General features: G+C 62.4%; 1 protein-coding gene across 1 annotated transcript in view; it reads left to right on the top strand.

Annotated features, from left to right (window-relative positions):
- Positions 1–22694, top strand: part of Slc9a3 (solute carrier family 9 member A3) — a 34555-nt gene extending 11861 nt beyond the window's left edge. Inside the window, exons 2-16 of the mRNA XM_026381445.2 lie at positions 9843–10145; positions 12047–12207; positions 14065–14143; positions 14662–14839; positions 15305–15525; positions 15798–16000; positions 16894–16983; positions 17125–17195; positions 17918–18047; positions 19976–20091; positions 20680–20809; positions 21044–21220; positions 21496–21568; positions 21976–22089; positions 22441–22694. Coding sequence (XP_026237230.1) covers positions 9843–10145; positions 12047–12207; positions 14065–14143; positions 14662–14839; positions 15305–15525; positions 15798–16000; positions 16894–16983; positions 17125–17195; positions 17918–18047; positions 19976–20091; positions 20680–20809; positions 21044–21220; positions 21496–21568; positions 21976–22089; positions 22441–22694 — 2300 coding nt within the window. The remainder of the gene's footprint in view (positions 1–9842; positions 10146–12046; positions 12208–14064; positions 14144–14661; positions 14840–15304; positions 15526–15797; positions 16001–16893; positions 16984–17124; positions 17196–17917; positions 18048–19975; positions 20092–20679; positions 20810–21043; positions 21221–21495; positions 21569–21975; positions 22090–22440) is intronic.

Raw genomic sequence — 22694 nt, 5'->3', positions numbered from 1 at the left:
ACTCCCAGATGATGGTGGCTGCGGCAGAGGCGAGAGTACAGCAGCCCTGAACTGTGGCCACACAGTTTATCTGCACAGAAGTCCTCAGACAAGAGTCTCCTTGGAATTTTCACAGGAAGAGTCAAAGGTCAGAGAGATCACACCTGCAGCCCTGCGCGCTCCAAGCGGTGGCCTCGGGCCTTGGCCTCAGGGTCTCTCTCCTCTTCCACTGGGGTGGCTCTGCAGGCCACGCTGGGGCTTCCTGGGGCCACCCAGACCCTGGACACAGAGTCCTACGGAGGGTGTGGTCGGGTCGGCCCCTCCCTGGCCTCTCCTGCTTCAGCAGGGGAGCCCTGGGCAGTGCTGGGGAGGAGGCCTCTGCTGCTCTGGGCTTCAGGCCTGGGCTCAGGGACCCGTCTCTCCGCTGCTTTGCCCTCTCACCCCGACCGCAGGCCCAGCGCAGGGCTCCTTTCTTCCCTGTCCATGGGGAAGCAGTTGCCAAGCCCAAGATCCATCCATTCTCCATGAAAGGCCCCAGCAGGCTGCCTGTGGGGATGCCCCCGACCCCTGTGAGCCAAAGGCCACCGACCCTGGTGGGACAAGGTGGAGTCAGCGAGGAGACCTGTGTGAGGAAGGGCCAGGGACCCTCCCGAGGGTCTGCTCGGAACACAGGGTGCTGGGCACAATTGCTGGGCCAGGTCATGCTGCTGGCCAGGACTCAGTGGCCGTATGACTGTCACTTGGCACAGCCCTCACGGTCAGGGATAAGGAAGCCCCTGAGCACTACGGGGTGGGCATCCAGTGTCCACAGCCCCAAGGAAGGTCCTATCTTGGGCAGCCAGGGACTTGCCCACAGCCCATGCCTGAGCCCAGGCCGTCCTGCACCTTTGGGCCTGGTGTGAAGAGCACCGGGGTTCCTGGGGAGCCAGAGTGGCCAGGCCTGAGGCCACAGGGAGGCCCCTGCCTAAGGAAACTCTTTCTACTGCTCAGGGGAGCCAGCACCCTCCCCTTCCCTGGTCAGCACATGCTGGAGGTCTCTTTGAAGGACACAGCTGCACCCAGCTCATCCTGGCTCCACACATCTGGCCCCTGGGCCCTGGTCATAGCCTCTCCTGGTGGCCACTCTGGCATTCGGAGTATAAGTGAGGCAGGGCGGCCACTGGCACCTCTCCTGGTGCTCCTCTGCCCCCGATCAGCAGGGTGCTCCGCCTGTCCACCACCTGCCCCGCCTGGATGCCCAACCTGAAGGCGTCCACAGCTGCACTGGTGGAGCCGCACTGGAGGCCAGCCACCAGCTGGACTTCCAGAAGGAGGGAGACGAAGCCAGCCAGCAGGGTGTGCCTCTTGCGGCCCCAGCACCCAGCGCCACCCACAGCTCCTGCTGCCCGCAGCCTCGGCAGAGCACCCGGGTGGCTGCGGCACAGCAGAGGGGATCCGGGGACTGACCCAAGTCACTGGGACTGTACAGGGCAGTGGAAGGGGGTGTTGAAGGTCCGGGAGAATCTGGGGTCGGTCAGGGACTCAGGCCACAGAACTCCCAGCCCCACAGAGGCAGCCCATCCTCAGGTAAGGGGCTGCAGCCGCCTGGAGTCCCCAGCGGACCACAGCCTTCCCCCTCTGGGGACACAGAGGGCGTCACCTGAAGTGCACACGCAGCAGGCTTTCCCAGTTGGGTGTTGGTGGTGTGGCCCAGAGGGGCCTAAGAGGTGACCTTCTTTGTATTTGCTGGCTTGGGGTTTGCAGAATTCCACAAATCTATGAATTTGTGTCTGTCACCAGATTGGGGACATTTCTGGCTGCTATTTCTTACGTGCCTGGCTTCCTCTCCCTCCTTCTGGAAGCTCAGCTGCACCAACATTAACCCTTTCCAGGCTGCCCGCCGTCACGTTTTAAAGATCTGTTTTCATCTGTTCTGCAGATCGGATCCTTCCCATTGATCTTCTCTGTTCCTGTGTCTACCATTTCTAGGTGCTCAGTCCTATTCGTTGGATCCTTTTTTTAAATATTTTTTCAGTTGTTGATGGACCTTCATTTCCATTCACTTACTTATATGTGGTGCTGAGAGTCGAACCCGAGTCTCACAGGCGAGCCACGTCCCCAGCCCTCCGTGGGGTCTTTATCTCAGATACTACATTCTTCATGTCCAGAGTCTCCACTGGCTCTTTCCAACAGCTTAGATTTTAGAGGGCAGCAGACCAGACCCAGGGCAGCCCCTCTTCTTGTGATGAAGTTGTGCTTCCCCTTCGCCCACGCTCTTGTCAGTGCACATGGGCCGAGAAACTGACCGCGGAGCCCAGACCCTGCCTCCTCCCCGAGGTCTGCCGACCCCGCTCTCCCCTGAGGTCGTCGGCTCTTAAATCAGAGACAAGCCCACGTCCTCATGAACCAGTCGTCATCCTGATCGTTCTCAAGTCTTTTGCTGGGAACTCCCATGTTTGGATCCTCTTGGGGTCTCCACTGATTGATTCAAGGGCCGGTCCCTCTTCCCTTGGGACCGTGTTCGTGATTCTGGATGGCATACAGGTCACGGTGACTGACTGTATTCTGTGTGTTGCTCTGGGAAGGATCGCTTGTTGGGCTTTGTTTTGTGATGGTTGTTTTACCAGGCAACTCACTGACCTGAGTGGATGGACACTGCTGTATGCATCAACAGCAGGAAGGGCAATTAGCTTAACAAGCAATTGCCCTTCCTGCTCTTGATGCATACATTGTGTGCCACGTGAGTGACCTGCCATGTGGCTGCTGCTGCTTGCTCCGTGACAGAGAGCACCATGGAGATACCTCTGAACCAGGCTGCGGGTTTCTCATGTCATGAAACTTCAGGCTTTCCCTGCCTTCCCCACGCTGCTCAGCCCCAGGTGGGTCACAGCCCGTCCCCTGAGGTTCCACCCCCGGAGCACACTGCACTGGTCCAGGGAGGCGGGCTTGATGAGCAGCACACCAGTTACTCAGGAGACAACAGACAGAAAGGGGTGACAGGCTGTGGAACAGGCCCACAGCAGGAGAGGAGTGAGCACGTCAGGGCTGGGTGCCATCTCAGCGCTGGGGACCAGGGGCTGTGGCCACTGCAGAGAGGCCGGTCTGAGCTGGCCTGGGGCTCAGGCGGCTGCAGGGCCCTGGCCTTGCATCTGCCGGGGCTTCTGCTGTCCCCAGCTCGGGGTGGAAGGAGTGGCTACCTGCCTCCCCGATGGGAAGCCGTCAGCAGTTTCCATTTTCAAATTTGAAAGCTGAAAGGTCTGCCTAGTCTTAATAAGTGGATGCTGTCGAGAACATCTCATGACCTGTGGGCAGCAGGGCCAGTCCTGAATGGCCACCAGGCCCAGTGGAGAGCCTGCTGGGGTGGGGGCTCCCTGCGGGCCTCGCCTCCCCAGCAAGCTGGACCTCTGGGCACATGCCTGGAGTGGAGCAGGTCGGGCTGGGCAGTTAGGTAACACCCAGAGAGACAGAGTCAGACTAAATACGGCGTCGCCTGCCTGCTCTGCGCTGACACACTTACTGTTCTCACCGGCTGGGAAGTGCAGCTAGATCGAGGTCAGAGGAATGGGGTCTGCTCCTCGTGGGCTGGGGAGCTGGGGGGACTCAGGGGGCACACGAGGACCGGGCGTGGATCTGGGTGCACAGACCACGGTACCGGTGTGTGTGACAGCCAGTCTGACGTGGCCCTCACTGGGCAGAGGAGGTGGCCTGTGGCCCGGGGCACTTCCCATTCTCTCGCCTGGCTCAGCTGCTTCGTTAAGCAGAGTTTAATTCACTGGGGCTCCTATGTGTTAAAGTAAAACCAAGGGATTTACTGTGCTGTTGCGTTTGCGTGGACTCAGCTAAATCTGCCGTCACCTTGAAAGCTCCTTGGCCAGGGGTGGCTCCAGGCTGACCAGGCCTGTGCAGGGCTGCATCATGAGGGGCGGCACAGGGTAGCCCTGCCGTCCCAAGCCCACGGCCTGGGGGCCCAGCGTGAGGCGATTCCCGGTGCCTGGTCCAGACGGGGCTGGATGCGGTGCCTGTGACCTTTCACTCCCTCCAGAGGGTTTGTAATTAGAGCTAAAGCTCCGGCTGCCCCGCATTACCTTCAGGAGCTGGGCCATTTGTGCTTAATTAGCTGTGACTCTGTGGGCTCAGCCATGTCCCTTCACCCCGTCCTGTCCCTTGGAAGGCGCCTGACTCTGTCCCCCGCAGCCTGTGCCTCCTGCTTCCCAGGCATCCCGCTTTGTCCTCTGAAGGAGGCTCCCTCCCTCCCTCCCCCTGGCCAGGGCGAGGCCAGACCAGCAGACCGGCATGGAGCCTCCTGTCCGCCCGTCTTAGTCTGGCCTTGACGGTGGCTCACGGAGCCCGACTCTGCATGGCCGCTCTGACAGGTCTGGGCTGTGCTCTGCCCTGGGACAGTGTATGCTGTGGGCACTGAGCTCTTCGGTGTCACAAAGGCTCTGTCACCCTCTGCTAGTGTTCCGCCCCTGTGGCAAGTACCCGGGGCAGCCACCTTCTGAGGAGGAAAGTTTTAGGTTGGCTCACAGCTTGGAGATACCAGGCCACGGCCACGTGGCCCTGTCCCTCGGGTCCTGTGGTGGCACATCATGCAGCACGGCAAAAGCCACTGCCTCTCAGGCTGGGAGCCAAGAAGAGGGCACATCCCACAGTCCCCTGCAAAGGCACCTCCCAGGGACCCCAGCCCCCCAGGCCGACCCTCGGGTTCCACCCCTCCCACCAGCACTACCCTGGGACCCACCTGTGCACACGTGGCCTTGGGGGGATGTCTGTGACACAAACAGCTTTGCACTCTCGACCCATAGGGCCACACTCTTCCCTGGTGAACTGCGTGGACTGAGAGCCCCACACCCAGGTGGCACCCAGGCTGCCCAGGCTCTCGGCCGCCCTGGGGCCGCCTCTCCCCGGAGTACAGGTCTCTCCCCACTCGAGCTGGCTGGGAGACGTCCATGTGCGGACGGGGACAGTGGAGCAGCAGCCCCTCTCGGGCTCTGCCCACCTCCTCCTTCCCAGCTTTCTGGGACGTAGGCTTCCCTGGAGCAGGAGTGACCAGTGCTCAGCTGAGCAGGAGGAGCACAGCGATCCTCAGGCGGCATCTGAGATGTGGTAGAGGGTGAGAGAAGGAGGGAAGGCCTGCCACGCAGGCGCTTCACACCTTTGTCCCTCAGAGTCAGACGGAGACTGAAATCAGAACTGCCCCTGGGAGGGACAGCTCTGACCTGCAGCAGAGCCATGCCTGGGGCCAGGCCACGTGGGTGTGGATGGCCCACCACACTGGGCCCCCGCAGCCAGCTGCAGACACAGGCACTGGGCGCCGTAGGCTATCTGCAGGCCCTGGCTGAGTGACTCCTGAAACACCCATTATGCCCGTAATTGCGGAGCCACTAGCAAATTGCTAATTACCATCAACCAAGTCTTTGATTTAAGCAGCTAATTACCATGCAGACTGACACTTGAGAGGTGGCCACAGGTACGAGGGGAGTGCTGGTGAGGGCAAGAGCGGCAGACCGGCATCGAGCCTCCTGTCCGCCAGACAGCCCAGTTTCTGTGTGAGGACTGAGGCCCAGAGCCGGGTCCCTGTGGAAGCCTTTCCCTGTGACCACAGCAAGTCCTGACTGCAGGAGAACCGGTAGAAAGTGAAGTCCAGCCCCAAGTCCAGCTCTGGGGAAGATGCTCAGGCCCCAGAGAAGGCACAGGGTCAGCAGGAGAGAGAAGCTGGACAGAGCTGTCCAGGTCAGGAAGGGTACAGAAACAGCTCAGCACGGCAGGGGCGGCCAGGAATCCAGGAGAGGAGAAGCGGAGGGAGAGAAGCCCAGACACTTCCCCGAGCTCCGTGCAGGGGCAAGAGCCTGGACAGTGCAAAGGGGATCTTGGCCCCCGGAGCAGTCCAGCGGCATTAGACTAAGAAGAGGCTCGAAGCTGTGGGACCACCGACAGCCCTAACACTGGCAGGGCAGAAGGCTGGAGAGAATCCAGGTGAAGGTAGAGGAGGAAAAGTGGCCAGAGGAAAACCGTGCAGGCCAGGAAGACCCCAGTGCCCCCTGGGCTGTGCAGAGACCAGCAGACACCTGGCGGAGAGACTCCATCCACAGCCCCTGGAAGTGCCCGAGGGCGGGGCTAGCTTCCAGAGAACCATCAGTGGGCGGAACCAGAGGCCAGAGAACCACCCGTGGGTGGGGCAGCAGTAAAAATGCATCGGTGGGTGGGGCCAGCAACAGGGAAGCCCTGGGGGGCGCTCAGGAAGCCTCAGGAAGTTTCCTGGAGATGGAGAACCTAAGACAGAGCCTGCAGTGCTCCGATCTCATGACCCACGCGTTCTTGGGGATGAGAAATTACTTGTGACCACAGACAGGGAGAGCAAACGGAGGAAGAGCCTGTGCTGAAGTGTAGAGCCGGCTTGCCTGGCCCTCCCCGGGGCTGACACCAGGGCCTCACCTCCAGCCACTTGGCCACTGCAGTCCAGGGGGTGCCCAGAAGGCCATCAGGCCAAGCCAGGGTCAGGACCAGGTGCCCTGCAAACATGAAGGAGAGTCGGGATTTCACTGCCCAGGACCAGATAGCCCAGATGAGAGGACAGCGAGAGGGTTGTGTTCCTGCACTGGAGGGAATTGGATTGCTGAGGGGCTCTTGCCGTGACTGACACGGCCAGGCCACAGAAGGTAGGGACACAGGCCCCCACTGTCCCAGGTCCCCTGTCCCCTGTGGTGCCACAGCAGGGCTGTTGTGGCAGAGACCTGGGCGGGGCAGGGCCGGGCTCTTCAGCTACAGAGAGCCACAAGTGGGTGAGCAGAGTTAGCACCCGTGGTGGAGCCAACGTGCAGAACCAGCTCACAGAGGAGGACTGCCCCAGCTGTGGAGGGCCAGGCCTCACTGCCAGAGAAGGGCCGGCACCGGCCAACAGGGAGGTGGGCGGCGGCCACAGGCACCTCCAGCAGGGAGGTGCCCTGGGAGAGCACTCAGGAGGCCGCGGACAGGTCGTCCCTGCTGACGTCAAGATGGCAAAAGGCTGGAGACAGCCAGAGCCCCGTGGACGCTGTCTGTGGGCATAGGTCCTCCTCAGAGAGCTCGCCGTCTTCTGAGGTTTCAGACTTCTGAGCAAGAGCGTGGGGTCTGAAGCCGGCCCGGCCGCATCCACCCGTGCTCGTCCACCTGTGGATGGTACAGCCTGAGCTGCCCATGGGAATGTGAGAAGGGTCGGCTGGTGGTGTCCAGTGCACTTGGAGCTCCAGGGCAGCCGTGCTGTGTGTTAGAGAAGCCTGGCTGGGCGCTGTCTCTGCCCTGTGGCTGCTGGGCTGCACCTCACAGAGGCACAGTCACAGCAGACTCTGTTTGGGGAAAGGCTGGAGTACCAGAGTGAAGGTCTGAGTGCAACAGGTCTGAGGGCAGCCCCAGCTTGGGCGAGGGGATCGAGGTCTCCCAGGTCCCTCTGCAGTCTAACCAGTGGCCGCCATGCTGCCTCACCAGGTCACAGAAGGGCACGACACCATTCCCCAGGCCAGGCGTCCCTGTTCACACAGGTGGGTGGGTGTGCAGCTGTTGTAAACAAGATCCCGCCCCAGGCCTCAAGGAGAGGCCAGAGAGTCACAGGGTGGGGACCACACACCCCCAGGAAGCTCTGTGCTGGGGACTCTGGGGACCCCGAACAGCAGCTGGGAGGCACATCTCTTCCCTCCTGGAGAAGGGAGTGGTCCCACACTCGCACTGGGGAGCAGTGGTCAGTCAGGGCAGCAGCTGGGCAGCCCACAGGAGGGTGGCCTGGGCAGGGACCCTGGTCTTTCTGAGCACCCTCAGGACACCCAGCGCAGTGGCTGGGGAGATCAGAGAGCAGTGCCCGGGCTTATCGCTAGACATGCATCCAGGTGTTCAGAGCTTGGTGCGTGGCTCCGGGTCCAGGGTCCACCACGGTGGACTCTCAGCATGACTCCCGATGGCCTCAGAGCCCTTGGAAGGCAGCTTCCTGGCTGGCCAGGACCTGCTGAGCCTGGAGCCTGCAGAGGAGCTCTGGGCTGCCTGGACCTGGGGCTTCAGAGCCACTGAAAGAGCCTGGCCTCCCCTGTGGTGCCGGGAAAGGGCCTCCCCAAGTCCCGCCAGCCCGGTCCCCCAGCTGCTGCAGAGCAGAGGAAGGCAGCCGCCGGGAGAGGGGTGCTCGGGGCCTGCCGCCAGCCTGACCTCATCTGCCCAGGTCAGGGAAGGCCCTGCGGAGGACTGGAGGCTCTCTGCGCATCTGCTTGGGGCCACCTGTAAGGCCGACCCCTCTGAAGGCTTTCCTGTGTGAGCCCTGGAGCTCAAGGGCCAGTCCCAGGCAGGGCCCTGAGGATTCCAGGGAACCAGCCCTCCTGGTTTCCTGGCAGCAGCCTCCCATGTTCCGGGCGTTCACCTTCTGTGACGTGCTCCTCACGCATGTCTAGCTGGTTTGGCCATCAGTCACGTGGCCAGGCCTCCAGCATCATGGCGCTCCACAGGGCAGCCCTCGCGGCTGACCCCAGCTGACCCTGGAAGGCCCTTGGGGGGGGGGGGGAGCAGAACCTGGGCTGAAGGCAAGACCTGGCCAGGTGGGGGCGCAGGCTGCAGGGCCCGTGGGGGCTGGGTCCACACAGGTCCTGGAGGCTCCAACCAGCACTTCCTCTGCTGGGCGTCCCCACCCCCTGGAGCTGGTGCTTTGGAGTCCAGAGTGGGGACCGGGGGCCTGAGGCTCAGGGAGTGGCCAGCAGAGCCCCGCTCCTGGTGAAGGCCAGGAGGTCCCAGGGCAGGGCGGCAGGAAGGGCACCACCCCCCAGGAGTGGGCCATGACTCCACGCGGAGAGCAGTCCAGGAGCCAGTGCAGGCCACCCCCAGGCAGGCTGGGGCCTCTCCAGCCTGAGAACTGCCGCCCACTCGGGCTTTGCAGCAGCTCCCCTGAGACGGGCGCTGAGGGTCCCTGCTCTCCACACTGTCAGCGCAGCTGGGGTCTGGGGGCTGGGTGGCCACCCTCCTCTGCATATCCAAGAAGTCATTTCAGGCAAGAGACCCTCGTACAGGGAAGGGGTCTGCCGCGCCATCACAGCCCATGCCAGCAGGGCCACCCCCACCGCTGGCCTTCCAGCCGCTGAAGTGTCACTCTGTCCTGAGCCTAGATGGACTGGGGAGCTGGCCACATGGCCTGAGCTGACACCGGCAGGGCCGAGCGCCCTCCAGGGTCCCAGCAGGGTTGGCCAGCAGAGTGGCCAGGGTGGGGGCCACTGTGGCTCCTGTGAGCTCTAGTGCCTGTCCCTGGGGACACTGCTCCTGGAGGTGGTGACTCAGGGGAGGGGTCAAGCAGAGCCAGGGAGGACAGCCCAGAGTCCACCAGGTGACTAACGTGGAGCAGGCCCTGGACCTCAGGATCAGTCTGGTCAGGCGGTCTCAGGAGCAGAGTGGCTGTGGCTGCCCAGAGGACAGAAAGCAGTCCCACTGGGGGCTGGGCAGGTCAGGGGTTGTGGGCTGGACCCAGCGGCCCCTGGCCGCTCAGTCACCGCCTGGCCTCCTCCTGCCCAGACTGACACGGGGTCTCGGCCAGTCTGCACACCACCCCCTTCCCCACCTGGACGCAGACCCCTGGAGAGGGCACCGGCTGTGTGGCTGAGGCCCAGGCAGCCCTGTCCCGACTGTCTGGGTGCCAGTCTCTGGTGAAGGGACCTGTCCACTGGCACGTGACTCCCACCCACCACCAAGTGTGGACAGCCAGAGGGCAGCAGGGCTCTGGAGATGGCCCTGGGACCTGGGATGAGGACTGGGAGGACCCTGGCTGGGGTGCCCACCCCAGCACCCTCCCCTCCTGCCCACCCATCCCCACCCTTTGTCCTCTAGCAGTGACCCTGTCCCATGAGTCTGCACCTCGTCCCCCTGACCCTCTGTCCTCCTTGCAGTGTTCCACCTGTCCCACAAGGTCACCAGTGTCGTCCCTGAGAGTGCTCTGCTCATTGTGCTGGGCCTGGTGCTGGGCGGCATCGTCTGGGCAGCGGACCACATCGCCTCCTTCACGCTCACACCCACGGTCTTCTTCTTCTACCTGCTGCCCCCCATCGTGCTCGATGCTGGCTACTTCATGCCCAACCGGCTCTTCTTTGGCAACCTGGGCACCATCCTGCTGTACGCCGTCATCGGCACCGTGTGGAACGCGGCCACCACCGGCCTGTCGCTCTATGGGGTCTTCCTCAGCGGCCTGATGGGTGAGTCTTGTGCTGCCCAGGGGTGGGAGGTCGGGGTGCAGAACACAGCCCAGGGGTGGAGTGTGGGCAGAGAGGGATGTCGCTGGTGAGCCGCTGAAAGACCCCAGTGCAGAGTCCCATGGCCGCACCTGGCCGGGGTCCGTGCCCGACTCGGGAGAGGACCCTTTCTGACAGGTGGCGTGTGGTAGGATCTGGCCATGGCTGTCCTCCCTGGGCTGGGAGGAAGGTCCCAGGGAGAAGAGCAGGCAGCATCCGGGTCTCACCGACTGGACCGCAGGCCGAGCTCAGCACACCTCACTGGCCTCCGCCTGCGATGCCCTGTCTCTGGCCCACATTCCGCCTGCTCCTGTTCCTGCACGGAGCGGTCCTTCACTCAGCCTGGGTCACCCAGAGGCCAAGTGGGCCAGCATTCCCAGGGACGGGCCCAGGATTGGTGACCTTCCCTCTGGCTCAAGGGAGAGTACTGGCCAGCACTCACCACCTGAATTCAGGCCTTAAAACCCTAGTGACCGAGAGAAGTGTGGTGACAAGGACAGCAGTCCCTCCCAGGTGCCTGCTCCCTCAGCACTGGGCCACCACCACAGAGCGCTGCCTTGAGCCTGCCAACCAGTGTCACCCAGAGAGCACCAGGGTGAGCCCTGCAGGCCCTCAGGCGAGCAGACACCTGCTCCAGGAAGGTGTCACCATAGGTGGCCGGGACCTACCTCAGAGGACCGGCTGCCTTGACCACTGGATGCAGGGATGACTCAGGGTCTGGAGGGGACCCTTGGGCCTATGGCCCTGGTCGCCCTGTGACCCACGAGGTCAGGGCCTGGGACGCCCCAGGGTGGTTTCTGCAGGAAGAAGCCTCCAACAGATCCGGTGGGTCCCACGGCTGCTCTGCAGTGGGCACCCTCTGTGGCTCCCTGACCCTGGCCTCACACAGCTGTCAGGCTTCCCTTGCCCACCTTGGTCAGGCACAGCACCTGGGTTTCTTCTAAGGTCCTTACTGCCGGTCAACTGGCTGAACCGTACACCTGTGCTGGCCCCTGAGCCATGTGGCCATCAAACTCAGAACATTCCTGCTGCCAGGGACGTCCGGGTCTGTCTTCCTGCTGTGACCATGTAGGACTGTGCTGTAACCATGTCCCTTCTGCACAGTAGACACAGATCTGACCGTCTGCACTCAGTCCCTGGGTCCCAGCAGGAAATCCAGGTGTGATAGAGCTAGGCCGGCAGTGACCAGGCTGTCGACCAGTGACCAAGGCCAGGTGCACCCATCACAGAAGGGTCAGCTGGGCTGGCTGCAGAGGCCCTGCAGTGGCCATTCTTCTTACCTAAGGTGGAGAGAGGGCCTTGAGCAGGCAGCCTGGTGGAGTGACCCCTGAGTTCCAGACACTCCTGGCAGGTGTCCCTTCCCGGCCAGCCTGGGTGGCATGTGCAGCTGGCTGCACTTCCTGCTGGGAGCCGGCCAGTTTCCAGAGTGTACCACTGCAAGGTCTGACAGGGTCCTGGGGCAAGAGGCTGGTGGTGCCAGAGGCAGCTGACGGGCCTGGAAGGGGGCCTGGTCTGCCAGGCCAGGCAGGGCCTCCGATGGCAGCGAAGTCTGTGCTGACCTTCCAGATGGAATGCAGGGAGTGTTGGAGGCTGCCCGCCTCACAGGAGCCTAGGCGTCCAGTCATGGCGATGTCCCATCCCCACTCAGTTCCCTGCCGTGGACCCCCCTGTGCTGCCCTGGCCATGACCTGCAAGCTGGGCCTGGCCCCGCGGACCCGGGGCAGGGTCTGCCTCAGCCCAGCAAGAAGAAGGAAGCCCGGTGGGACTCCGCTGGCCGTGGACCCCCAGGGCATGGGGCTGGGCTCTGCCCTCAGCCTCCTTTGACTGCAGGCCCTGGACCCTTCCCTTGGCCACTTGTCTTGCAGGCGAGCTGCAGATCGGGCTCCTGGACTTCCTGCTGTTTGGCAGCCTGATCGCGGCTGTGGACCCGGTGGCCGTCCTGGCCGTGTTTGAGGAAGTGCACGTCAACGAGGTCCTGTTCATCATCGTGTTCGGGGAGTCTCTGCTGAATGACGCCGTCACTGTGGTGAGGCCTGGCAGGGTCCTCGGGGCCCGTCACAGGGCCCAGTCCTGAGAGGCACAGGGAGACCCACCCGGGGGGCATTGCCACTGTCCTCGGGCCAATGAGAAGCTCTGCTGCCCGCAGCCAGCTGTCCAGCAGGACAGTTGCCTGGGAGCGCACGCCTGTGTGGGATGCTTGGTGTCCGTGGGGGCAGCTGCTGAGCCTGGCAGGCCCTGCCTCTCACGCAGTGCCCCTTCTCTGCCCCTTCCCGACTCCCTCTGTCCAATTCCTCACCTTCCTTCCCCAGTTGTGGACCCGCCCATGTTGTGCCTTCCAGGTCAGGGCTGCCAGGGCTGCCACCCCACAGCCGCCAGGTCCCAGAACAGCCTTCTTCTTCAACTGTGGGCTACCCGTGGCGCCACCCATTCCTAGCTTCCTAAAATACAGGGGGACAAATGAGCAGACTCTCATAAGACTGGTACCACTCGGCCGGGCCACAGCTGGCTGGTCCGGGAGCCTCCTGGAGGCTGGAGGCTGGAGGCAGAGGGTGGGGCAGACTGGCTCCTCCCGAGGCTGCCCACTGGTGTGTCGATGGCCTGTTCTCCCTCCTCCCTTGCTCACTGTGCCCTGATCGCCTCTTGTCCTGAGGACCCCAGTCAGCAAAGCAGGCCTGTCCTAAGACTCCGTTTCACCCAAGCCCTCTTCAAAGGCCCCGTCTCCAAACCCAGGCATGGTCTGAGGTCCAGGCCAGGACAGTGGGCGCTCCAGGGGACACAGCCAGCCCCTCGTAGGAGTCAGGAAGCAGACTCAGTCTGCACTGGCTGCGCCGCCCCGTGGAGGCGTGTTGGGGGCCCTGGGCTGTGGGCAGTGGCGGGCACTGTGGGCCCTGCACGCTGAGCAGCAGGCCTGTGCGTGGGGAGCTTCACAGCTGCCTGGGGAGGGTGGGCTCCACCTCCAGACGGACACTCTTTGGGAGGGGTCAGGGCAAGTTGGGACGTGGATGCAGCCTCCTCCTGGACTTTGCAGAGACAGGACATAGAAGTTTGGAGATGTGACCTGTCACTGGCCTCCAGAAGGGGCCGGGACCCTGGGACATCCTCACCTTGTGCCCAGATGCCTTTCCCAGGGCAGCTGAGGGCCTCTGAGGCCAGTCAGGAGTGCAGCGCCTAGCTCCTGTGCCCCTGGGCCTGGGCAGCCTGTGGCTCCCGTGTCTCTGCAGAGGAGCCTCCCTGGGAGCCAGGGCCCTCGCTGCCCACACAGCCCGCCAGCTCTCTCCTGCACTCCCACGAAGGGCACAGCCCTGTGAGGCCGTGCTGGGGACTCAGTGGCCACTGAGGAATTGACCCCCAGACCACTCGCCTGCCCTTGGGGCCCCCAGCACCTACCTCAGAGAGGGCAGGGCAGAGACGCACCCGTGCCCCTCAGTTGGGGTTGTGGGCCTTGAGGGAACAGGGACTTGGACATGGCCATCGCCCAGCACCAGCACAGGATGGGTTAGAGTCACATGTGGACATGCCGAGGTCACAGGGCGCAACCCCGCAGCCCAGTCACACAGCAAAAAGCCACCGGACAGGGCACTTGGTTGTCTGGGCAGAGGAAGTGGGAGGGTTAAGTCCTGAGGTCAGCTTCGGCTGCCCCCTCTGGCCAAGGATGGGAAGAGGCCAACTTGGCTCCTGAAGCTCTGGCTCCTTCCAGAACATTCTCTCGCCCACACCTCCCTCCTACTAGTGCACTGTGGGCCCCTCCTTGTCACTGCCATTCCCTGTGCTGGCCTTTAGTTGCTGTGGAGTCCGAACCGGCCCAACCCCAGTGAGTCCCAGGCATTGAGATGGGAGCGGTCAGTGCTGACCACAGATGTGTGGCTGTCTTCCGCCCTTTCAGGTCCTGTACAATGTCTTCGAGTCTTTTGTGACTTTGGGTGGTGACAAGGTGACCGGTGTGGACTGTGTAAAAGGCATAGGTACGTGGCGGGGGGCCCACAGAGCTCAGCTGCCTTTGGCCCCTGCAGCTTGGGACCCTGTAGCCCTGAGGGACAGGCGTCTGCACTGTCTCGGGGCCCAGCCTGTCACACAGCCCTCCCAGACACCCCGGAAGCACGACTTGACGGAGGTCCTGGTGGCTTGCTGGGCAGGAGGAACGGCCACTTTGGGCCTCCCTAGGAAGGAAAGGATGTGGCATCCAAGGACAGGACCTGGTCCTCAGGGTGGTCTGTCTGGGTGATGCCCCCACAGTGGGGCCTTGTGGCCACAGCACCGTCCTCTTCCCCTTTCCTCCTGAGGCTGGTGCTGAAACCTGACTCTCTCCCAGAGACATCAGGGACCTGCTCTTGCTTCCTGAGCTCTTGGCGCCCCTGTAGGCGGAATTACCAGGCTACCCTCCCTGAGGAGTGGCCAGGAAGGCCAGCCCCCGCAGCCTCGCCCACGACGCTGGCCACCAAGGGCCATTCGGGCAGCCTCAGTCCTGGTCTCGCCCTCACAGTGTCCTTCTTCGTGGTGAGCCTGGGGGGCACGCTGGTGGGGGTCGTCTTCGCCTTCCTGCTGTCCCTGGTGACCCGCTTCACCAAGCACGTGCGCATCATCGAGCCCGGCTTCGTCTTCGTCATCTCCTACCTGTCCTACCTGACCTCCGAGATGCTGTCCCTGTCGGCCATCCTGGCGTAAGCCATCCCGTTGTCCTCCTGGTGGCAGGCTGGAGAGCCCTGCACTGGGCCTGGACAGCGCTCCAGGCTGGTGCCTCTGCCAGGGGGCCTGGGGGTGGGTGGAGGGCAACCCCAAGGTCACAGCCTGCCCCGGGCAGGGGACGTGGACGGGGGCCACACCCCTCCTCAGAGTGTGACCTTTAGAGCAGGCCTCCCAGCTGCCTCAGCCCCAGGCTGGGTGGAAATTCATGGTCAGGGAGAAAGAATCTGATGTATTTGATTTTTAAATAAGGAGTTGGCGTTTCCACAGAATGGTCCAGGGCCAGATGCAGCGCCTGCTGGGGGCAGGGAGCACAGACTACAGAGCTGGCCCAGCTCAGGGCTGGCCCCCATCTGCCAGGCCCACCCAGTGCAGGACTGACCGTGGGGGTCAGCGGGGGGCCTCAGCAGCGTCTGGCCAGGCTCATGTGCTGCCGCCCACAGCATCACCTTCTGTGGCATCTGCTGCCAGAAGTACGTGAAGGCCAACATCTCAGAGCAGTCGGCCACGACTGTCCGCTACACCATGAAGATGCTGGCCAGCGCGGCCGAGACCATCATCTTCATGTTCCTGGGCATCTCGGCGGTGGACCCCCTCATCTGGACCTGGAACACGGCCTTCGTGCTGCTCACGCTGGTCTTCATCTCTGTGTACCGGGCCATTGGTGAGGACCTGGCCTTTTTCACAGCACCAGGCTTCCCTCAGCCCAGTGACCACAGGCTTGGAAGCCTTGGGACCGTGCCCCAAAGACCTGGACCCTGGCTGGCAAGGAAGGCCCAGGCTTCCTCAGGGCGCCAGGGCAGGCACGGCCTAGGATCACGGTGGAGGGCTGTGGGCTCCAGAGGGACCCACCTGTTACCATTGACTCACTCTCAGTGGGGCCCCAGGGTCCCTGCAGGGAAGGGGACACTGGCTGAGCCTGCCTCCCCACCACAGGCATCGTCCTGCAGACCTGGATCCTGAACCGGTACCGCATGGTGCAGCTGGAACCCATCGACCAGGTGGTCATGTCCTACGGCGGCCTGCGCGGGGCCGTGGCCTACGCCCTGGTGGTGCTGCTGGATGAGAACAAGGTCAAGGAGAAGAACCTCTTTGTCAGCACTACCATCATTGTGGTCTTCTTCACGGTCATCTTCCAGGTGCGGCTGGCTGGCCGTGCAGTCCTGTCCCCACAGGCCAGGCTGGGCCCACCTCAGCGCCGCGGGACCAATTCCCAGGCTCCAGACCTAACTGGGTCTTGTAATTTTAGTAACTAGGAGCGTTTTGTAGGTTTTCACGTGGCCCCACAGGGGACATAGCACAGTTTGTCCTGAGTGCTGTGCTGGCTGTGCTGATGAGTAGAGCCCCTGTTGACACCCAACTGAGTGTCATCAGACTCGCCGGTGCTTGTCATTCTGGGTACCATTTGTACACAACCAGAGGATTCTGGGAGTGGGCAGGAAATTGCTGGCCAAGGAAAGGGGAAGGGAGCCCAGGCTGTGAGGCACCTCCTGGGGCAGGCTGGGTGCTGACAGGGCTGTGGAGCCGGTGGCCAGGACTCAGGGTGCCACTTCCTTCTTTCCTAACTGGGGTGAAGTCAGACCAACCCTGCTGGTGGGTATGTCTTTACCCTGATTATGAGATGTCAAGCCCCAGGCCTGGAGTGGCTCTGGGGCCTCCAGACCACACGGAGACAGTCTGGGCTGCCTCCTGTTTGGAGCAGGGTCCCACATGGGTAGGTACCTGGGAGCACCCAGCCACCCATCCAGCCTCTCACTGCTGCAGGCGGGCAGTGGGATGGGCTGTCAGTTTCAGGGTTCAGTCTGGTGACAGGTCTGGTGGAAGCCCTCAGCTCTGTGTCTGGTGGTCCAAGGAGCAAGGTGGGGGCCGGGATGTCCTTATGAACCCTGTGGCATAGGCTAGGGCTCGTTTCTGCAGGGCAGTGTCACAGAGGCTGGTGTCCCTGGGCTTCCCAGCATGGCAGGGAGGTCACACAAGGGCTGGGGTCGGGGAGTCCTGCCTGGCATCAGGATCAGTGAGGCTGGTCTTCCAGGGCCTGACCATCAAGCCTCTGGTGCAGTGGCTAAAGGTGAAGAGGAGTGAGCAGCGGGAGCCCAAGCTCAACGAGAAGCTGCATGGTCGGGTAGGGCAGTGGGCATGGGCAGACATGGGCAGGGGAGCAGTGTGGGGTGGAGGGGGGACTGGCGAAGGTGGAGGGAGGGGCCTGGGGCTCCAGGAAGCTGTGTGGTCCCAGTGAGGCTGAGGAGGGTCTTTTGTCCCAAAGGCATTTGACCATATCCTCTCTGCCATCGAGGACATCTCAGGACAAATTGGACACAATTATCTCAGAGATAAGTAAGTGGCCAGAGGTGGACCAAAGCGGGAACCAAAGGCACACTCCTCCCTAAGACGGTGGGACCCACAGGGCTCAGGTAGGGCCACCACAGACCCTGCAATGGCACAGAGATGGAGTCACCATGGTCTGAGGGATACAGCTGCCAGGAGGACCCTTCCTGGCCCAATTGCTGAGCTTAGGTGCCTTTTACTGTGGCTGACCAGCTATATTGTTTACTTGTGGGAAACTGAAAAATCAGAGTAAACCATTTCCCCCAATGTAGGAACAGAAGAGGGGCACATTAGTGTCGCTCAATATTTAAAATTACTTTGTTCATGGAATTGGAATTGTCGATTTATGTCTTGTTATGAATCTGAACACTAAAGCACATCAAGCCCCCTCATTGGCCCCTGCTTCATGAAACGATCCTCTACGTTTCCCAGGGGCTGCAGCTCACCTGGCAGAACACCCAGGCTTACAGCCTCGGGCACCTGAGCTGCTTGCACCACCTCTGAGGGCCAGGTGCCACCTGGAAGCCTTGTCCACCAGGCAAGGACATGGAGCATGGTGTCACCTGTGTTCTGCAGGCCACTGCCACCAAACAGCAAGGCTCAGGGGGCAGGCAGTGCAAGGTGAACTCAGCCTGCCACTTAAAACTCACCTCTAGACCTGTGGCAGAAAATGAAAGGTCTACCCAGCCTTGTCCAGCTCCCACCTGCTGATGTGACTGTCTGTCCCCCAGGTGGTCCAATTTTGACAGGAAGTTCCTCAGCAAGGTCCTGATGAGAAGGTCAGCCCAAAAGTCTCGAGATCGGATTCTGAATGTCTTCCATGAGCTGAACTTGAAAGACGCCATTAGCTATGTGGCTGAGGTACTAGAACATTCCATGTCCTTCTGGAGTTGGGAGCTGAAGCCAGGGTTCATTGGATGTGGTCCAGGAGCACGCAAGAGGGCCTGCCTGCCCTCTGTGCACAAGGGGCCTGCCCCCAAAACTCAAGTGCAGCTCAGGGTTCCTGGGATCCCTGGGGACAGGCATGTCAGAGCCCCCTTCCGAGGGCCACGAGGCCCTGGGCAGCTGATGCTCAGACAGACACTGGGGCTGGGGGTCTGTGCACAGGGTCAGGACTTCTGATCCCGAGTTCTGGCCCATCTCTCAAGATGGAGGAGAGAGCAGGGAGGAGGTCAGGAGCCCAGGCCCTGGCACAGGCAGGCACCCCTGGGGGAAGCAGTAGGACTTCTACCTTGTCCTCTGCTTCACCAGGTGAAGGAATCCACCCCCAAGTCAAGGCTGGAGTGGACACTGCCCACACATTGGTGGCTGGATGTGTCCAGGGCATGGCACAGAGGAGCCGGCTCAGATGCACGTGGGGGGCGGGGGACAAGTCCTGTCATGGCTCTCAGGGCATGTGGTTAGGGGAGTGCACAGCCCACCCCTGCACACAGTCAGGACTCGGGATGTGTGGGTGGACATGGGAGGCACACAGGTCACGGCAGAGTGCAGTCTTACCCCCGCCCTCCCCACCTTGGCCCCAGGTGTGCCCAGATGGTCTCCCTGTCCCTTGCACAGGCCGAGGTCCAGGCAGGCCCCACATGGCTGCCCACAGTGGCAGGGCCTCAACCTCAGATGGCTGAGGGCCTCCTCCAAAAGCCGAAATCCTAGAGAAGGCTACAATCTGTTTTCTGGAGCTGGATGAGGACGGGAAGGCGAGGGCAGGCAGGGGTCTCTGGTGGCTTCTGAGTGCTGCTTCCTGTCGTTGAAGAACTCCTCAACTCCTCACTTTATGTGACGGGTACCAAACAGGGTGCTGAGCCTGTCCTCTACCCCCACCAGCCAGCAGTACCTGACACAGGACCCACAACCTTGGGCTGTGCTCTCTCCCCAACAGAGTTCCCAGCAGAAATGGCCCCAGGTCCAGGAGGGTGCACATTCACAGCCCCAAGCCTACCCTGGAGGGTGCTCATTACCCAGCCCCTTTCCCGTCCCAGCCCCAGCCCAAGGATCCCCTGGGGGGAGGGCATGCCAGGAACTGCTGCAGACCTGACCTTGCCAGTCTGTGGGAGGGGAAGGGCATGTGGAGAATGCAGGGCTTGGAAGTAAGAGGCATGCCCTGGAGGGGACCAGTGTGGCTGAGGATGACCCAGACACCCTCGAGCCACCCCCCACCCAGGCTCCTGGGGAGCATTTCCTGAACTGGAAAGTACAGTGCACCTGTCGAAGCTAGTTAAAGACAGGAGCAGCCTGACAACTCCGGCCACCATCTTCCCCAGCATTCCCTGGGCTGCAGCCCACCGTGATCCGTGTCCTCTGAGGCTTCTCACCCTCCTGACCCAGGCCCCAGCCAGAGCACAGCTCCTCTGTCCTCCAGCAACTTCTGGGTTGCTACTGGAGCCCATCAGGGCCTGAGGCCTGTGGGTTGGAAGCCCCAATGAGGAGAGCCCCCCCATAATCTGCAAGTAGGACCTGCCTTCCCAGACCCCCCAAATGCCCTCCAAGATGTTCTTTCTCCTCTGAACAGCTGTGTGTTGGACCCATCCTCAACTCCAGCCACTCAGGCAGTGTACTGTCTGGACCCTGCGGGAGCTGGTCTCCTTGCCGTCTGTGCCTCTGGACCCCTGCAGGCTGTGGGTGGGCACTGGCACACCGTGCACAGTCTCACGCTGGGCTGACTTTCCCTAGGCTCTGCCCCCACCTCCCAGGCCCTGTGGGCCCAAGCACAGGCAGCAGGGCCCCCAGGCTTCCAAGTGTCAGGTGCTTTCCAGGGCCTCCCTCCCTCAGCAGACATCTGCCTGTCCCTGCAGGGAGAGCGGCGCGGGTCACTGGCCTTCATCCGCTCCCCAAGCACCGACAACATGGTGAACGTGGACTTCAGCACACCGCGCCCATCCACCGTGGAGGCCTCTGTGTCCTACCTCCTGTACGTGTGCACCTCGGGTGCTGCTGCCCTGGCCTGCAGCTGGGTGGGGTCTTCCCTGGGTCACTCCTCCTCCAGGCCTGGGGAAATCATAAATGGGCCAGTGGGAGGTTTGGGGGCCTGGACTGGGATGGGAAAGCACGGAAAAGTGCGTTTTCCCACCATGCAAACCTACTTCACTATGATACTGGCAAGAGCACCGAAATGACTTGCCAGGGGCAGAGGGCACTTAGGGGCTAAGACCTGGTCTGTTTCCCCTGGCTACCATGTGCCTGTCCCGGCCCAGGGGAAAACAGACCAGGTCTGTCAGGATTTTGTGTCTGCTGCCCCGGGCAGCGTATAGCCAGTTCTAACTGAAGACGGCAGGTACAGGGGTCCCAGCACCAGGGAAAGGCAGCGGGCAGGCTGGCTCCAGGGCCCCACAGCTGGGCTTTTCAGGGGATTCCAGGGGTCTGCCTTTAAAAGAGGCTGGGAAGGCCTGGTGGGAGTCAGTCTGACTGGAATCCCAGGGAGAGCAGAGCAGGACAGGTGCCTGGATGTGCAGACCTGGGCAGGAGTGCACGGGAGCAGCTCCCCCTGGGGCTCTTGCAGGAGGGAGAATGTCAGCGCCGTGCGCCTGGACATGCAGTCCCTGGAGCAGAGACGGAGGAGCATCCGAGACACGGAGGACATGGTCACCCACCACACGCTGCAGCAGTACCTGTACAAGCCCCGGCAGGAGGTGGGCAGGGGTGGCTCACCAGACCCTCCCAGCTTCTGGAGGCGGGGTCCACCGGGATCCCTTCCCCTGTGCTGGGGTGGGGCGTCTGCCCCTGCCCTCCCGGCACTGGCGGAGCCCTGGAGTCCCGGGGTAGTCCTGGGGTAGCGTCCTCCCTGTCCCCAGGCCGAGTGGTCGGGAGGGCCGGGCAGGAGTTCCGCTCTGACCCGCTCAGCCCGACTGCCCGCTTCCCCCCAGTACAAGCATCTCTACAGTCGGCACAAGCTAACTCCAAACGAGAGCGAGAAACAGGACAAGGAGATCTTCCACAGAACGATGCGAAAACGCCTGGAGTCCTTCAAGTCGGCTAAGCTGGGGAAGAACCAGAACAAGAAGGCTTCCAAGCTCTACAAGAGGGAGCGCGCGCAGAAGCGGGTGAGGGGCGGGGCCGGCGTGGGCGGGGCCGAGCCAGTGGGCGGGGCCGGCGGGAGAGGCAGGACCCGCAGGGTGACCCGTGTCTGGGGGTCCGATCCAAGTCTGGAGGGTCATGGATCTTGGGATGGAGGTCAGTCGCCGGGGCCGGGTCAGTGGGCGCAGCAGCACCGAATGGCCCGTGGACGGACCCTCGGAACCTCCTCGGAGGGAGACCGTCCTGGCAGGCTTGGGCCTGAACACGGGATGCGAACGTAAGGCCTGGTGCTTGTCCACAGAGGAACAGCAGCATCCCCAATGGGAAGCTGCCCATGGAGAGCCCAGTGCACCACTTCACCATCAAGGAGAAAGGTATGGCTGCTCCGCTGTGCCTGCCCGTCACAGGATGTGTGCCTGGGCTGTCTCCCAAGATCCTGCCCCGTTGCCCCCTCTCCCCTGGTGCTTCACTCCCACTGCAACCCTAGCAGTCCCCTGGGCTGCGAGGCTGCTGCCAGGCCTGGCACTCCTTCCCTCTCCTCCCGAGACCATCAGACCCGGGCCCCATCCCTCCCTGCTGCCAACCGGGCGGTTCCAGCCCCTCTCCAATGAAATTCTCAGAAGTCCAGGTAGGGTTGGGGGTCATGAAAGGGGGCCACAGAGATGGTTCTTCCTTGGCACAGTGACCTGGCCACTGGGATGCCCAGCCATCCCTGAGCCTCAATGACAACCCACAGGGGACACAGGCCACCTTCACCCTCTTCTTGTCCCCTGCCCCATAGATTTGGAGCTTTCAGACCCTGAGGAGGCCCCTGACTATGAAGCAGAGGAGACCAGTGGGGGCATCGAATTCCTGGCCAGTGTCACAAAGGATACAGCCTCTGACTCCCAAGCAGGTGAGAGAGGGACTAAGGCGGGGTGGAGTGAGTTCTGTCAGTGGAGGAGGAACCCCCTGCCTTGGAGGCTTGGCTGCTCCTGGAGGCCCAGGCACAGGCTCCCAGCATGGCCCCTCTATCCAAATGACCCTCCCCTGGGCAGAAGGCAGGCTCACCTGCTTATAGTGTGTGGGTTTATAGTGTGCAGGGAAGGCCTGGTGTGAGAGCTGCAGGCTAAAAGGACTGACCTTCCAGGTGACCTTGCAGGTGGCTGCTACAGGACAAGCTGGCGGCTGCACCAGGCAGTGCCTCCCCCCTGCTGCCGATGGGGGTGCTCCTGGGAGGCTGATCAGCTGCTGCCCTTTTTCCTAGGAATTGACAACCCTGTGTTCTCCCCCGATGAGGACCTGGACCCGAGCATCCTGGCCAGGGTGCCGCCCTGGCTGTCCCCTGGCGAGACTGTGGTACCCTCCCAGAGGGCCCGAGTACAGATCCCCCACTCTCCTGGCAACTTCCGGCGCCTGACACCCTTACGCCTCAGCAACAAGTCAGTGGACTCCTTCCTGCTGGCTGATGGCACTGAGGAACGGCCCCACGCTGCCCTCCCTGAGTCCACACACATGTAA

The sequence above is a fragment of the Urocitellus parryii genome, chromosome 1, assembly GCF_045843805.1.
Source record: "Urocitellus parryii isolate mUroPar1 chromosome 1, mUroPar1.hap1, whole genome shotgun sequence".
NCBI lineage: Eukaryota > Metazoa > Chordata > Mammalia > Rodentia > Sciuridae > Urocitellus > Urocitellus parryii.
Note: the sequence above shows the minus strand (reverse complement) of the source record. Positions and strands in the feature narration are given on the sequence as shown.